This window comes from Tetrahymena thermophila (genome assembly GCF_000189635.1).
Source record: "Tetrahymena thermophila SB210 genomic scaffold scf_8254037, whole genome shotgun sequence".
Lineage (NCBI taxonomy): Eukaryota > Ciliophora > Oligohymenophorea > Hymenostomatida > Tetrahymenidae > Tetrahymena > Tetrahymena thermophila.
This window is the reverse complement of record NW_002476026.1, coordinates 14,495-32,105: the sequence shown is the minus strand read 5'-3', so window position 1 is coordinate 32,105 and position 17,611 is coordinate 14,495. Positions and strand designations below refer to the sequence as shown.

Below are 17,611 nucleotides of genomic sequence, written 5' to 3'. Positions count from 1 at the left end.
CTTTTACTTACTTAACTTAACTTAACTTAACTTAACTTAACTTAACTTAACTTAACTTAACTTAACTTAACTTAACTTAAATCAAAATATAATCTACAAAATACATTTTTGAAAACTTAATTCCAAAAAAAAAAGAATGAAATAAAAAATATCAATTAAAAATTTCAAATTGATTGTAAAATCTTTTATTATTACTAAAATAGTTAGCTAGAGGACGATTAAGGTTACATCAATTTTTTTCAAGGATTAAGTGGTTGTGTGAATTTAAATAAACTCATGATTCTGTAAATATTTATTTATAAATTGAATAATATTTTTTCTTTTTGTCAATAGCAAGCAATAAAACTTTAAAAGATAAAACAGAATTTACGACAATAGCTATCTGACTCATTTTTTATTTTATCAATCAACATTTCTTTCGAAGTCCTTCCTGATTCTAATTAAATTTTATTTTTTAAGAATTAAAATCACAAGTCAACCAACAGTTTTATGATAGTTTAGGATTGCTTTAAAATATTCCAGGACTAATTTCTTTAGAATTATAGAAGTGAGATTAATTAATTACATACATTACATTAAATTCCTGACTAACTTACTTACTTACTTTAATACATTAAGTATTAATTAAAGTATTTTTTTATAAAGTTATTAAGATCTAAGCAATTTGAATATATTCACTGGATTAAAAAGATTAAAATATCTTTAGAGCTTGCTTGTTCTATTAAAGTAAAAAAATCATATTAAATTTCAAAAAATATAGAAAATTTTAAATAAATTGTTAAAATATGAAATAAGAGAATTTAACATAAAATTAGCAGAAGATCTAAAACAAATGAAAAATTTAACTAGATTAAGAATCTAACTAATTTTGAGAGTAAATCTTTTTTTAGATAGTTTATTAAATTATATGAATATTAAATATTTATTTTTTATTAATTTTATAAACCATTAGTTAAACTCAATTTGATTTACAAGTATTTTTATCATTTATTGAAACGATTTGCAGCGACTTTGAGAAACTTAAATTTTTAGAATTAGAATTTAACTATTAAATGCAAAGCTTAGCAAATAATTAGTTATTCATAAAAAAGATTAATATGGTAAAAAAAATTAAGAGATTAGTGCATTTGTATATTTAAATATGAAACTACCTATTTAAATCATATTTTAAATTAATTATTTCATAAATATTTGTTGTCATTTTTTTTGTTTAAATGTTGCTTGCTTGCTTGATAGTTACTTATTTATTATTCAACTTTTCTAATTTTTGAAAATATTTTAAAATCCTATAAAAATTGAACTAATTTACTTAATGAAATCTATTTATTTATTGATTTATAATATTATTTATTTATTGCTGAACATTTTTACTATCAAATAATCTTAAATATAAAAAAGTATAATTAATTAACTAACTTAACTTGAGTAAAAATTTAATTTTTTCTTATGACATTCTTCTTTTTAAATAAATAAATAATTGTATATAACTGTTAAATGCATACATATATTTATTTGGTCAATTGTTAGTTAGACAGACTCATTTATAAAATTAAAATATATTTTTAAAAATTTTTATAACTTATAAAAAAATATAAAATATGTATTTTGTGAATTACAACAAATACAAATATTAATAAATCTTATTTATGAATCAATCATACGAAATTGACACAAAATTTGACACCACTTTTAGGTTCAATACATCTTTGATTGAATTTGCAGTCTGAGTTTGAATTACAAGGAGTGGCATCAGTCTTTGATCTAAGCTTTCTTTGAGATTTTGAAGCTGATACTACGCTAAAGACTACGAGAAGCAAAAAAACAAAATAAAGAACTCTCATTTTTAGTGATTGTAATTATGATTAGGATTTTTTAATTGAATTATTATAATATATTTATAAAGATATATCTAGATACTTATGCACTTTTATAGCCAAGAAAAACATGATAAATAGATAGATATATAGATATTTATATGGATTAATTTATTTTAGAAGTGATTTTTGCCAGGAAAATAGATATACTAACTAATATAGAAAATAAATCAATAGATCAAATTTCAAAAAATGATATGATTCATATTAATGTAGACATTCATTTTTTATTAAATATATAATTAAAGATATTTATTAAAAAGGTTTTTTAAGTTTATTTGAATCTAAAATAAATCCAATAAATGAATAAATTTATTTTTTTGAGAGAAAGTAATTCTTTTGATTGCTTTGTTCATTAAAAAATATGTATATATGTATGTATGCTATTTCTTAAATTATTTAAAAATTTATAATGAAAATAAAAAATACAAAAATAAAATGCAAGCATGAAAGAAAGAAAGAGCAAGAAAAAAGTAAAAATCTTTGTCAAATTTTTTATAAAATCTTCTTTCTGAATTTTATTTAGCATATGTTTAATTTACATTTCAATAATTTGTTTACTTTCTTAATTATTTGATTTATGATATTCAAGCAATTCTTTGTTCAAATAAATAAATGACCTAAATTTTTTTATCTTTTTGCTTATGATAATGATGAAATTTTTCAGCTAGTATAAATTTGATGAGACACAAAAAACTCAACGATTATTTAATTTTAACATGTTTGATGTTAATAAAATTAATTTAAGATATCTTAGTATAAGTATATTATTATTACAATAGTGAGTTTTTGCTTCATTAAAACTGCATCTAACTTTTAGAAAATTCATAAATATAAAACAAGCATTATTTTCTATATTTAATCAATCTAAATTACAAATTATATTTAATTTCATTTATTTTTGATTAGATTTTAAATACAAATTAAATTATTTATTTATTTATTTATTAATTTCTAGTGTTAAAAAAGTAATTCAACTATGTAAAAACCACTCAAATAAATGAATAATATACTATTTAAAATACTATCTATAGCAACGAATGAAATATTCGTTATTATTCAAATTAATAAAATTTCTCTGAATTATTATTTTTGATATTTGTTATCCTCTCACTTCATTTATTTATTTGTACTTCCTTCCTTGCATTTTTTTTATTTCAAGTAAAAAGAAATATTAAAATATTTTGTGATTGTATAAAGAGAAGCTAGCATATATAGATAGATTTTTAAGTAAAATAATTACTTTTGAATTTGAGATAAACAAACATATTGATGTGTAAAGAATTTGAATAGGTTTACTATTAATTTTTACAAATACATGAAAATATATCATTCAACCAATCAATAAATCAATTATCATATTCCACTTTAACATATTCATATAAATAAACACATTTGTAGACTAATCTTTTCACTTTTTGTATTCTTGTTTTTAATATCCGTTCTGTTGTAAAATCATATTCCTTAAATCTTTTTAATATATAAAAATAAATTGTTCGTTCACAAATTTTAAAATATCTTCTCTCTATAAAATGAAGTTTCAAATAATATGAACTGATTATATTTAACTAAATAATAACCTAAAAGGGTTGTTAAAATAAATAATTAAATAAATTAAAATGTTTTAAAATTAAAAAGTCAGCCTCAAATTCTAAATATTAAGTAATAAATAACAATTTATTATTTATTTACCCTACTTCAAGAAACAAGGTTGATAATTTTAGGCAGCTTTATAAGCCTTGAATCAAGGTTAAGACTCCTTCATTTTCAATATTGTTATAACTTAAAACAATGAATTAATTAATTAATTATCTTAGTTTTGAAATATTTAAGCAATAGAAATAGTAAAAAAATTTAAATCAATTTACAAACTTAATCATAATAAATAAATATAAATAAATAAATAAATAAAGTAATTTGAATATTCTACGATATTTTGAGCTTTAATTCCAAGAGGTTTGTGCAGCTTGCTAAACCTAAGCCTATGAATTTAAGGCTATTATCATTCATATTATTATTACTATTTATTTATATTAAAAATTTTGTTTTTAAAAATAAAAAATAAAATCATAAAATAATTATTTAATTCATTAATTAATTAATATTTCTCAAATTTTAAATATGAAAATTATTTTAAAATAAAAAATTAAAATCAATAAAGTTATATAAAAAATTAAATTAAGACATTTACAATAAATCTAGTTTCAAAATTTATAGCTAAACGCATTTGGAAATGTTTGTACTAAATTCGAACACTCCTTTATCTCCAACATTAACACAACTATATAGTAATCATTTTAAAATAACTATTAAAACCAATTATTAAAAAAAATTTATCTAAATAATTAGTAATTTATTATATAAATCTATCTATCTATATTTATTTTTACCACATTAAAGTTTAATCTAGTTTAATTAACAATTTATTTACTTAACAAGCAAATTTAGTTTTATTTTCACATTAATTTACTTATTTGTTTAGTAAGTAACTTTTATTTGTTTAATAAGTATCATTTTTATTTATTTATTTATGTAGTAGCATTTTAAAAGTTAGTTAGCTAGTTAATTTTTTGATATTTGTGTTTTTGCTTTATATACATTTAATTAGAGTTATCAAGAAAATAATAAAATGTTTGATAAATATTATTATTTACAATAAGTCTAGATTCAAATTAGTGAGATGAATACATTTTACTAATGCTGAAGATAAAGCTGAAATACCCTCATTTCCTATCGGACAATATCTTTTATAGATAGTTGTGATAAGTTAAAATATTTTATTAAGAAATAAATTTAAATTGAATAAGGGATAAACTGTGAAACAAAATAAGAAATAATAAAACAAACATAAATAATGTAAATTGAAACATAAGTTAAATTTATAAAAAAAACAATTTTTACGATAAATTTAGATATAAATTTGATATTTTAGAGCAACTCGCTAAAGCCCTGCCTAAATTTTACACACCTTTTAATCTTATTTTATTATTCCTTTTGATATCATTTAAATAAAAATTTATTTTTTAAACATTCTTTATTTAAAATAAGCAAGCAAGCAAGTAAGCAAATTGATTATTTAATTAATTAATTAATTAACTTCTTTTTTAATTTACAAAAAATCAGTTCTTATAAAATAATAATTTTAATTATTATAATTAACTAGATATTTAAATAAATTACCAAAGGTCCAGCTTCAAAATAGATAGATTTTTACTACAGTTGACTAAGGTTTAGCTTAACTTTGATATGAGCTTGTCTTCAATATTATTTGCTCTTTTCATAAATTAAATTAATGCATAATTAAATAAATAAATATTATTCATTAAAATTTAAAAAATAAAATAATTTATTTACAAAATATTTGTTTTAAAAAAAATGAAAATTTAAATAGTAAATTAATAAATAAATAAATAAATAAATAACTAAAAAGTTGATTTTAATTTACTTTAGATCAAGCGTAAGAGTTGAGAGGTTGACACACTTATCTAAAAGAGAAAATAAAACTGAAAAATCTTCTTTTAGATATTATAAATTGTTCCACCTTTAAATAAATAAATTAGAATTATTTATTTATTTTTTAATTGTTTTAAATAAAAGCTATAAAAGAATAAAATAAATAAAAATAATATATTTATATTAAAAATAGGAAGAATAATTGATATGATTTATATTAGTTATTATAAAATTTCTAAATGATAAATTTATTTACTTAAAAATGTCTTTCTATACACTAATAGTAAGTTAGGTGTGAGAATCCAATGAAGATTTTTACAGCTTTGAATTACAAAAAAAAAAATATATTTTGGAATATTTTAATGATTATTGATTACTTCTCTTACATCTCTAAAGTATTAATCTTATAAATAAGATTCTTTTTCTTGCTATTGTTGTTGTTTGTTCCCCATAAAAATTTTGTATTTACCTTTTATCTTATTTTTATGTAAATTAATAATTTTAAAGAAAGTTGAAACTATAATATTCATTTATTTATTTAATTAATTTTGCTAAAATAATAAATTATAGTAAATCTTCATGTAGCTTTCAAGCAGGATGATTATATTTAATAACAGTAAGTTAAATTTGAGAAGCAATATATATAATATTTTTACACCTTTATTAAAAAAAATTTGATATATTTAATGCTTTTAATCATTATTAATTAATTACTATTCTTATATCTCTACAGCATTTTTAGTTTTATTAAGATTCTTTTGTTGTTATTGTTTATTTATTTATTTACTATTTTATTTAGTTAATTATCTAATAAATTATTTAAATTAAAGATACTTTTTATGATAATTTTATATAAATTAATTAATTAATATCTTTTTTAAACATTTTAAAGAAAAACTAAAATTAATTTTTATTTATTTAATTTTCTTAAAAAATTTAATATATATGAATGAGTAAACTTTGAAGTAGCTTTTTAAACAAGCAAGATGATTGATTATGTTTAAAAATTATAAACTGTTTTTTTCTTCCTAATCGTTTAATTCAAAATAAAGAATATAATTTATAAATAATTTATTACATAATTAAGTATAACTTTTAAGTAAACCCAAACTGAATATAATTGTTTGTTCATCATTCATTCATTCGTCACTTTACACATTAAGAACATACTTTAAGAATAAAGAATTTTTGGAATGTAAAATTTGATCTAAACAATCTTATTTTTTACAATATTTAAAATTGAGTTAGTTAGTTAGTTTGTTATTTATTTATTTAAATATGTTTAACAGATAAATTTTGGCAAAATTTTGTATAAATTTAGTTAATTTTTAAAATATTTTTCCTAGTTAATAAAAGTTTCTTATTTACATAAAAAATATGTTTTAGAATTTATCCTTTTTTATATTAAACAAAAAGAATGAAGGGAATGAACTAAAGAAAGTATTGAGTTAGGTTTTAGATTTCTAAGTGATTTATTATTTATCAACTTTGTTTATTTGCTAATTAATTTTTACTTGTTTGTTTATTAGTTGATTTTGTAATTAACTCAAAATGACTCTAATAATTTGAAAATTTGAAAATTGAAAATACTACTATTAATTTACTTTATTTTTTATAAAAAAATGCTCAATTTTCTTAATTAAGATATAAAAATTTTTAATTTAACAAAATATTTTACAAAATGCAAATGAAAAAAAGAATAATTGTAAAAAATCCTTAATAAGAGTAGAAGTCTATTTAATAAATTGATGTCACTTCTCTTTAAAAGGCCTTTGATCTTGAATAAAATTGTTTGAAATCAGAATAAACTTAATCTTAAATAGGGTTATAAGGTCATAAGGGTTCTGAGAAGGAAATGCAAAAGTCTAAAATAGTTTTAAATGGAAATTTGTAAAGCAAAAAAGAGTAATTAATTTAGACAAACAAAAATGATATTAAAGTGAATTAAATGAATACCAACGAGGTTATTGACAAAAATAAATAGCTAACTAATACAAAAGAAGAACAATATCTGAATTAGCCTCATCTAAATCTTTTAAAAAGTGAGAAAAAACCTATTAATTTTACAATATCTAAATCACCAAAACCGCATGCATAATAAAATAATACATAAAATATTTAGAAAGTTAATGAAAGCATTGGTTCTTTTAAAAGTTCAAGCGTCATTTCAGGCGATGTCTAAAAAGTGAGTGATTTCTAATCTAAAATGAATAGTCATACAAGCTAATCTTAAGAAAGAAAAAATATTACTGATAAATAAGAGAAGTATAATTGCTAATAAACAATCTTAGTAGAAGTTAAACCTGTTAGTCAAGTAAAAAATGTTTAAAAGAAGAGCTAATTTTTAATTGAAATACCCTCTTTAGATAGTAACGAAAAAGCATAATAAGATAACCACAAAATGAAAGAGGATACTCTTAATAAATCATTTTGTTCATTTAGCACAGGTACGGCTGCAGTTTAGATTTAACAAAAATAAAGTTTAAATAAATCATTTACTCATAATATATTTAATGATTCAATAAAAAATGATAAAAAACAATAAGATTTAATTAAGAGAATACTACCAGAGGATATATCATAAATAGAAACTTAAAAAGCAGGATTAAGAGAATTACATTAGAGCAAAAACAAGAACACATTAGATGTATAAAGCAGCAATTAAAGCTTTTTCAGCAATAACTAATTGAATCAAAAAATGGGTAGTAATAAATAATAGCTTTAATAGAATAATATGAAGTAGTTAAGCTAGAATATTAATGATAATTAAGCAATTTAGCAATAAAACTAGGAAAAGCTAACAAATCCTTTGTTGGAATCTAAAATAAGTTAAAAAAATATCTAAAACAGAATTGGCTAGCAAGTCTTTTAAGAGAAATAATTAATTTTGTTAGAAAATGTAGATAAAAGATCAAGCAGTTTAGAGGATGCTAAGCAGATCAGTAATCATTTCAATTCAATTAATAAATTAGTCAAGAATAGCTTTGAATCTGCAAATCTGTAATAATAACAAACATAGCCATTTTAGAATTAAGCATAAGCGGCTAATAAGTAGAAGATAAACTAGAAAAAACGTAGAGAAGATAACAATGATAAACTGGATAAACTTATGGATGAGCTTATAAAATTGAATTAGAATAAACAAAATAAAAATCATTTCAATTTATAAAAGAAATAGAAAATCAATGAGCAATAAGTTAATTAAGACAATGAAAAGTAATATAATGAGTAAGACCTTTTGAGCTTGAAGTAAACCAAACTTAACTAAATTTTCACAAATTCGCTTTAAAAGAGTGAAATTAAAAGTGAATAATAAGAAACTAAAAATTAAACTAAAAAGTAGTCAAGGGAAGAGGAAAATTCAAAACTCTAAACTAGAAAATATCAATAAAGAAACGAGTTCGAATATAATACCTAAAATAATTAGTTATAAAAAAGCTAGTAGGATATTTTTGTTTAGCAAAAATAATTATAAAGAAGTACTTAAAATAATAATAATAATAACAACCAAAAAGAGCAGCTTAATAACCAAGAAAGTAGCTTGATTAATAGCAGTTTCAACAACATTAAAGGTTAAATATCTTAGAATAATTTAAATTAAGAATAAAAAAATCTTTAGTTGTAGATGCTAAAAGCGAAATAAAACATCAATAATTGTATTAACTAAATTTTAGATAAATCTAATTAAAAAGATTCAGATCTGAATGTCATGGTTGCTGGAAATATTGTTAGAGATGATATTTAAAAGAATTAAATTGTTATTGGAAGCAATGAAAAAATATATTCGATTGCTAGCAGTAATGAAGGTTTATGCGAAATATTAGAGTAAGATGTTAATTTATAAAAAAGCAAAGATTCAGCAATTAATTTGGTTTGTTAGAATTAATCAAGTTTATCAACTTAAAATTTAGAAAGCAAAGAAAAATAATAAGATTAATAAAATTGTATGATAATACAAATAGATAGCTCAAAGAGCTTGGAAAAAGATCAAATGGAAATTGAAAAAGAAGATAACAAACAAGCGATTGCTACTCCTTTAGCTGAGAATAATCAAATGATGGAGAAAAAACATGCATTAGAAATCGAAATTAAGAAAATAAATCATGCTATTAAGTCTTTGGGTAAGAAAAAATTGAGCTTTTTGAAAAATAGAGAAAGGAAAATATTAAAGTTAAAATCATATCTAATAAGATAAAAAAATTAAATTGATTAATAGCTTAAATAATACAACACTTAAAAACTCAACCAATTTATTAAGTAGAAACAAGAGCTGCAATAAAAAATGTTAGAAGAAATGCTTAAAAAACAGTTAGAGCAACAGCTAAATTAAGTGCAAAATAAAAAATCTTATTTCCAAAAATAACTAAAAAAGTGCTAGTTTGTTGTTTAGAATGAAGTTAATTTTGATAATTATATTGTTATGGAAAATTAAAAGCGAGAAACAAAAAAAAGAAAATAAGAGGAAAAAGATTAACAAGATAAATAAAATAATCAATCAAATATCAGCTAATCAAATCTTGATATGACTAAATCTGATCAAAATTCTGAAAATAAATTACTTCCCCAATAAAATTGTGACAACAATGATAATTATTAAGACTAACAAATAATTAATGTTGAAAAATAAGTCTAAATTGAATAAGATAGTGTCATTTAATAACAAAACCAAGAAATATTAGCTGTTGATCAATAATAAAATGTTCCATTAAGAGAAAACTGCCATTCATAAAGCGAAAATTCAAAGGAGAGAACTGAAAATAACACAAAAGATTTTACAATTTAATAAGAAATCTAAATAAATTAAGATAATTAAATTTAAATAGAAGAAGAGGAAATAAAATCAAGGAATTTATCTGAAGAAAATAATGATTAGCAATACATTTAATTTAATTCTAGCAAGAATGAATAAGCTCAAAATGCTTCACCAATAAGTACTAATTAATCTTGTATCTTAATCGATAGTAGTTCTTAAGCAACACCAGAAGTGGAAGGAAAGTATTAAAATAACAATAACCTAAACAAAGTGAACCAATACTCTTCTAATATTAATCCATCCGAAAACTCAAACAAGTACAATTGTGATTAACATCCTACCATAGAAAGCTCAGTTTAAAATTTAAAGGTTTAAAATTCTGTACAATAAAAGCAAAAATAAAAAATGGGTTGCGATTTAGATAAAACTTAAATTATAAATGTCGAAATAGAAAATAATATTAATATTAATGAGGGAATTGAAGAAGAAAATTAAAAAAATATTTAAAATGATAAGATTCATCAGAAATAATTAGAAATTCCTTAAATAGGAGATGAGGATATCTTTGAAAGCAGAACTGATAAATAAAAGAAATGTATTTAAGAAACAGTGATTATAGATGACCTATTTGAACCTGAAAATAAGATAACAAAACCAAAGGGAAAAGAATAAATAATTTGTACTAGTTTTAGCAGTAGTCAAGAAAACTTAAATAATGATCAAAGTTCATCTTAAATTAATTAGGATAAAAAATTTTAAGTTATAGTCATAGATGATTTGTTTATAGACAGATAAATTGGCTTTAATAAAGTTTAGGAAAACATTAAAAACAGCACTTAATTATAAAAGCAAGAAAAAAATAATTAGTTACCATTAAAAATATAATAAGATTAATAAGCTGTTAAAAGTGAAAGCAAATAGGAAAAGAAAATAAAAAAGAAAATGCAAGAGAATTGGTTTCAAACAATTATTTCACTGATTAAAACGTGCTCATATTTCGGTCTATCTGGATACTATCACACTATCTACAAGATGCAAGAATAATAAGAACTAGAGTCTTAGAAATAAGTTTGTTAAGAACTTGATTTAAACTAATCAAATCAATTTAATATGTCAGGCAGAGTCTAAACTAGTAATCAGTAATATACATTTAGTTTTTACAAGCATCCAGACAATCTTAACAACAAATAATCTTAACCTATTTCAAATAATGATTAATAAATTAACCAAAATTTATCTTTGATTCGAAATAAGTAAATTTTTGTTTCAAATAAAGACAGCTGTGTAAGCTCATAACAACCTAAAATAATAACTTTAAAGAACTTTATAATTAAGAAAAAAGAATAATAGAATGAAGATTATTAAAATTAAGCCACTATTTCAAGTTAAAAAAAATAAAATAATGATATGGATTTGCAAAATGAAGAGACTGAAAAATTAAATTGCTAAAAAGCTATGACTAAATCATCACCAAAATTAATTAGATTAACTTAACCTATTAAACACTTTAAAATTATTAAAAAATGAATTTTTCTTTGAAATTATTTTGATTTTATTTGTTTAATTATTTGTAAATTCTTTTGGTTTTTTAATGGAGTTATTAATAATTTTTCCTCCCTTTTTCTTTTATTTTTTTAAATCACTTTATTTTTCAAAAATAAAAAAAATACTTATCCATTTAGAATTAAATTAGTTTTTATTATATTCATAAAAAATCAATATTTATTAATATATCTAATTTGTTTGCCTTTCATTAAGTAATTACTCACAAATTTATTTCTAATTCTTATCAAAGAAACTTTAATTACATTAAATTCTCTCAATTTTAAATTTAGACTACTATTTAGCCATCTTACCTTAATAATAATATAAAAACTGATTATAATTAAATTAATTAATCATATATCATTCCTTTACCTCATGATAAATGCTATGAATCTATGTAAATATTAGTTTTACAAAATAAACTAATCAATAAAATGTGTTCTCTTACTTTATACATACAAATCAAATTAATCACAATTATATTTAATAAATTAATTTTAAGTCTAAAATTTTTAATAGAGCAAATTTAAAAAGAATTTATTTCAATTAATCTATTTAGAAAAATATTTATAAAAGTAAATTCCATTAATAGGAATAAAAAACACTGTTCATAATTTTATAAAAACTGATAAAGATTTATCTTAAAAGATGTGTTTTAAATTATTTTTCATATAATTTCCATAAAATCCCTTATATATGAAGGTTTGTACTTTATTTAATCTAGTAAATATTAATTGAAATATATTAAAGAATAGATATAAAGTTTTTAGATATTCATTTTAATCAATTTTCAAATCATTAATATATTAAAATATAAAGCTAACAGACAAAAATTGATTTTTATTTATTACTTTTTTAAAGGTTTATCTGTTAAAATTTTAAACTAAACCTCAAATAAGAACTACCAAACATAAAAGTAATTAGATTATTGGTAAAATATAAGTGGAAGAAGTAGTGCTGGTAGCACAAACATTAGTAGCAGAGCCAGCAGGAGAATTTTATCCATCTGGGCAAGGAGTGCATCCACTAGCACCTGAGGTAGTCGGAGTGCCATAGAAGTTGGCATTACACTAGCAAACAGGAGGATTATCTGTGCTTAGCGAAGCATTAGCATCCATACAGGTGCAAGAAGCAATTACAGTTGAACCAGCATTAGAAGTAGTTCCAGTAGGACACTAAGCACATCCGCTGGGGCCAGTAGTAGTAGGTGTACCATAATAGTTAACATTGCACTAACAGGCAGTATTTACACTGTTAAAGGAAGAATTAACATCGCTGCAAGAACATTAACTTAATAAGGTGGAACCTGCAGAAGAATAAGCTCCAGTTGGACAAGCATTACAGCCACTAGCGCCAGAATTAGTAGGTGTACCATAGAAGTTAGCATTACATTGACAAGCAGTATTTCCACTGTTGAGGACAGCATTAGTATCATTGCAAGTGCATGAAGTAACAGCTGTTGAACCAGCAGTTGAGGAAGTACCAGTTGGGCATTGAGTACATCCACTTGCACCTGAATTAGTTGGAGTACCATAATAATTAGCCATACATTAGCAAGCAGTATTTCCACTATTAAGAACAGCATTACTATCATTACAAGCACATGAGGATACAGCAGTTGAACCAGCACTAGAGGTAGTACCAGTTGGGCATTAATTACATCCGCTGGCGCCAGAAGTAGTAGGTGTACCATAAAAGTTAGTCTTACATTAGCAAGCTGTATTTCCACTATTGAGAACAGCATTAGCATCATTACAAGTGCATGAAGTAACAGATGTTGAACCAGCAGTTGAGGAGGAACCAGTTGGGCATTAGTTACACCCACTAGCACCAGTATTAGTAGGTGTACCATAGAAGTTAGCATTACATTAGCATGCAGTATTTCCACTGTTGAGGATAGCATTGGTATCATTGCAAGTGCATGAAGTAACAACTGTTGAACCAGCAGTTGAGGAGGTACCAGTTGGGCATTGAGTACATCCACTTGCACCTGTATTAGCAGGGGTACCATAATAGTTAGCCTTACAAACACAAGCTGTATTTCCACTATTGATGGTAGCATTAGAATCATTACAATTACAAGCGCTAATTGTAGTTGGGCCAGTTGCTTGAGCAGAAGTAGATCCAGTTGGGCATTATTAACAAGAACCACCTGGGTTTACATCCGAAGAAGTACCATAATAACCAGCATTGCATTAGCAAACATTTGAGCCATCAGCTGTAGCATTAGCATCACTGCAACCATTAACTGTTGCTATTATTGCAAGAGAAATAAGAATTAAAGATGTTGCTTTCATGTTTATTGGATAGATTTTTTTAATTGTAATTTTTTTTAATTAAATTTTTTTCAATTAATTTATGGCTACAACTATTTAATTTGAAACCTGAATTAGAAAGAGGTTATCTATTTGAATATTTGAATTAAAAATCAAAATAGAAATTCAAAAGGAAAGGAAAGGGTAGGATAATTTCTAAAATCAAGATTTATTTCATTTAGTATAAAGAAGCTGAGGGGGTAAGAAAATTAACAATTTATGATTTTTTTATCACTTTAAATTTAATGAAGGAAAATTATTTATTTATTTTTGAAAAGCTAGTTTATTTAAAACTATTGTATAATTCATTTGTTAAAAAATAAATAATTTAAAATTATCAGCATAAAATGATTATTATGTTACTTTATTTAAATTATTGCAGTCTCAATAAAAAATTCTTTTGGTTACTTAGAAATGTTTATAAATTAATTTTCTTAAGAAATATTCATAAAATGATACGTGATTAAAAAAATAATAGAAGAATGATGATATATATTATTTTACATGTTTTAGAGAAATCTATCATCTAAAGTAAAAGATTTAATTTAGTATCTAAATTAAAGAAATAAATATTGATATATCTATTTATGTATATACATCTAACTATCTATCTATTTCTCAATTAGTTATTTATATTTGTAAATTTCAGCTTAAATTGAATTAAGAAAGTGTGATTTTAATATAAATCTAAGTATTCAATTATATTGGATATGCATATAAGCTTTTAAAATCATTTTTATTATTAAACTGATTTATTTATAGATGAACGCTTTTATATTTTTAAATTAAAAATGTTTAGTTATAGATCAAAGATTTTTAAATAAATTTAACATAAAGTATCAAAAAATCAAAGCAAAAAATGAATAGATTTGTTTTAGGTATCTTGTCAAAAATTTATTTACATATAATAATAATAATAATCAAATTTTCTTCTAAAAAGTAAAATTTTATCCCGGACAAGTAACAAATAAAAAGTAGAAAAATCGATAATGCTAGTAAATATCAATTTTAAATTTAACTCAATTGTAAATATCAAGTCTAATTGATTTTCAACAAAAATTAAGGTTATTTATCACTAAAATCATATTAGGAAAACATGTTTAGTAGATATTTGATAACTTTTTAAAGAAATGTATTTTATAAATTTTAGAAAAATTTAGTAGTATTTTTGTAAAACAAATGTATTTTTCTGATAAAATATTAATAAAATTTGTCTTCTATGCAATATAAAAGGAAAATTTAAAATATTACTTATTAATTTAATTTCTAATAATAGATAAAAAATAATCTAAAAATTTCAGGTAAAAATTAAACAAAAAAATTATTAACTTTTTGATAACAGGTAAAAAAAGGTATGAAGACTATATTAGTATCTAAAATAAAAAATAGAAAATCTCTTTATAATTTCTTCTACATTTAGTATATATGTTAGTATATATATTAATATATAAAATTATTTTATATTTTTAAACTGGTTTAAACGAAAATCTATCTCCTTTTAATATTTAAATTTGTCATTAAGTTTTATATTTCATTTGAATAGCCTATTTTTAGAACATATAATCTAAATAAAAATTTCTAAATAATTATATAGCCCATTTAGAATGTGAATTTAATTATCCTTGATGTAAAATTTAACAGTTTATATAACTAAAAAATGTATTTTTTTGTTTGATGTTGTTAATTATTTTAATAAATATTTAAAAATAAAATAAAAAAACAAGTTCAAAGTTATTAAATTATTTTATCTACACTTTATTATCAAAATTTGTTTGATACACATCAGACCATATTTTACAACTAATACAACGATATATTTGAAAAATAAGTAATTTAGGAGCCGAGATAGTGTATGAAATTATTTACCAAACTAAAAATTATTTATTAAAATTTAAAAAATGTAAGATAATTAAGTGATTTAGAGATTCTCCCTATTTAAGTCTACCAATATTCTAAAATGAATTATAATAAATTTCATATTATCGATATTTGCTCTAAATCTAACATATTTAACATCTTTATAGCTTAAAGTATTATAAATTTTTTTTCTATTCTTCATTTTAAATTGAAAAAAAAACAAGAGTAAGATTAAAATTGATTGAATATTAAATTTTATTTTCTAACTATAATAATTAGAATCTTTTAAATTATTTTTTTTTCAAAAAACTTTTTCAAGTAAATATTCGTTATTGGATATTAAATTTTTAGCATTAAAGTTTTCAAAAATAAGTAAATAAACAAGCGAATATGGAAATAGAAGTTAGATGGTTTTATTATATTTAATAAAAAGTTTTTGACATAATTTTCAATATATTTTATTTTAAAGTCAATTTTATAAAAAATAAAATGCTAAAAATTTAAATACTGATAAGACAATCTTTAATATATCTATATTAAAAAAATTAAAAATGCAAACAAAATGCATTTTAATTAACTTCTTTTAATATTAAAAAGGATAAAAAATCATTAAATGATAGCTACAACAATTTAATAGCTATTAATTCGAATAATTTTGTGGTCATCTAAATTAAAACTTTTTTTATTTTTTTTTCTAGAAGTTATAACAAACAAAATTGTATTAGTAAATCAAGAAAGAAATCAAGTGATTAGAATCCTCTTTTAAATTAATAATATACTGTAAAAAATTATCTTTTATTGAAATAGATAGAATTTTCTATTTTAATTAATTTTTTTAGTTAAATAGTATTTTTCAATTTACTTGACAGTATATGCTTTTAATAATTAATAGATTTTATACGCTATATATAAAGATGAAATATCAAATTGCTTTTTGACCCCCAAATATATCATTTGTATTCAACAAAAAAATTGCTTCTTTTCCATGGATTTACTTATAAAATTGCATTATTTATCCAGTTTTATCGAGAAACTAATATAAAAACATTAATATGTCATGCAAATGTGTTAGCTAATTCTTTGTATAAAAATATAAATTCTGAAAAAGAATTATTAAAATTTGTCTTCTTTAATATTTACCTGAATTTCACAAAATTATTTGATCTAATTTTGAATTATTTTTCTTGTTTACTCCTTTATAAATATACTTTTCTCATAAAAAATAAACCCAAATAAATGGAGTGTTTTATAGTGTTAAAATAAAAGCTCTCTTTGAATTTAATATACTTAAAATTTTTCGTTGAAATGAAGATGGATGGCAAGCGAATAACCTTGCTTGTAGAATCTAAAAAATATTTTTTAAAGTGAAGTAAAATATTGCAATTAAAATAGAAAGATTAAAAACATTTAAGCTTTTAATTAAAATTTGTTATTTATTTATCTATATTATTACAAAACCTGTATTAATTAATAAAAAGCATTATTTACTTAACCGGCTTATATAAAGCCTGAATTAAAATAATTAAATTTATCTTGATAATCATAAAAGTAATAGATTTCTTATCCAAATTCTTTCTATAGAAGCTTTCTCCATTATTATTATTTTTTAAATATTCTCTCTTTTATGAATTTAAAAAAATGTTTTCCCTATTTGATTTCTTAAAATTAGCATACATATTTTCTCTTGAAACTGCTTAAAATTTATCTTTCAAATAAATGGGAAGCAAACATAAAAAAAGATAACATAATTTATTGATAATTATTTATTACTATAAATTTTTCAATAAGAATAAAAATTTAGACGTTGTTCATTT

The 17,611-nt window shown here is 21.0% G+C and overlaps 4 protein-coding genes across 4 annotated transcripts; 1 reads left to right on the top strand and 3 right to left on the bottom strand. All coding sequences in view use genetic code 6, as the record gives it.

The window, feature by feature from the left end:
• Positions 1 to 1,604: 1,604 nt before the first annotated feature.
• Positions 1,605 to 2,037, bottom strand: TTHERM_01367720 (transmembrane protein, putative). Its single transcript, XM_001026270.2, has one exon. The coding sequence runs from the start codon at positions 1,944 to 1,946 to the stop codon at positions 1,656 to 1,658; it is 291 nt and encodes a 96-aa protein (XP_001026270.2). The 5' UTR covers positions 1,947 to 2,037; the 3' UTR covers positions 1,605 to 1,655.
• Positions 2,038 to 3,223: 1,186 nt separating this feature from the next.
• On the bottom strand, positions 3,224 to 6,462 carry TTHERM_01367710 (hypothetical protein; the record flags this gene model as incomplete). The annotated part of the gene is made up of 11 exons (XM_001026269.2): positions 3,224 to 3,344; positions 3,567 to 3,656; positions 3,805 to 3,894; positions 4,066 to 4,155; positions 4,529 to 4,618; positions 4,776 to 4,865; positions 5,055 to 5,147; positions 5,320 to 5,415; positions 5,584 to 5,648; positions 5,705 to 5,803; positions 6,406 to 6,462. 11 exons carry the CDS (start codon positions 6,460 to 6,462, stop codon positions 3,224 to 3,226), a joined length of 981 nt encoding a protein of 326 aa, XP_001026269.2.
• A 480-nt stretch (positions 6,463 to 6,942) lies between these two features.
• On the top strand, positions 6,943 to 11,607 carry TTHERM_01367700 (hypothetical protein; the record flags this gene model as incomplete). Its single annotated transcript, XM_001026268.3, has 1 exon — positions 6,943 to 11,607. Exon 1 carries the CDS (start codon positions 7,009 to 7,011, stop codon positions 11,605 to 11,607), a length of 4,599 nt encoding a protein of 1,532 aa, XP_001026268.1. The 5' UTR covers positions 6,943 to 7,008.
• A 908-nt stretch (positions 11,608 to 12,515) lies between these two features.
• On the bottom strand, positions 12,516 to 13,922 carry TTHERM_01367690 (zinc finger, LSD1 subclass family protein; the record flags this gene model as incomplete). The annotated part of the gene is made up of 1 exon (XM_001026267.1): positions 12,516 to 13,922. The coding sequence occupies one exon, from the start codon at positions 13,920 to 13,922 to the stop codon at positions 12,516 to 12,518; it is 1,407 nt and encodes a 468-aa protein (XP_001026267.1).
• Between the last annotated feature and the right edge of the window lie 3,689 nt (positions 13,923 to 17,611).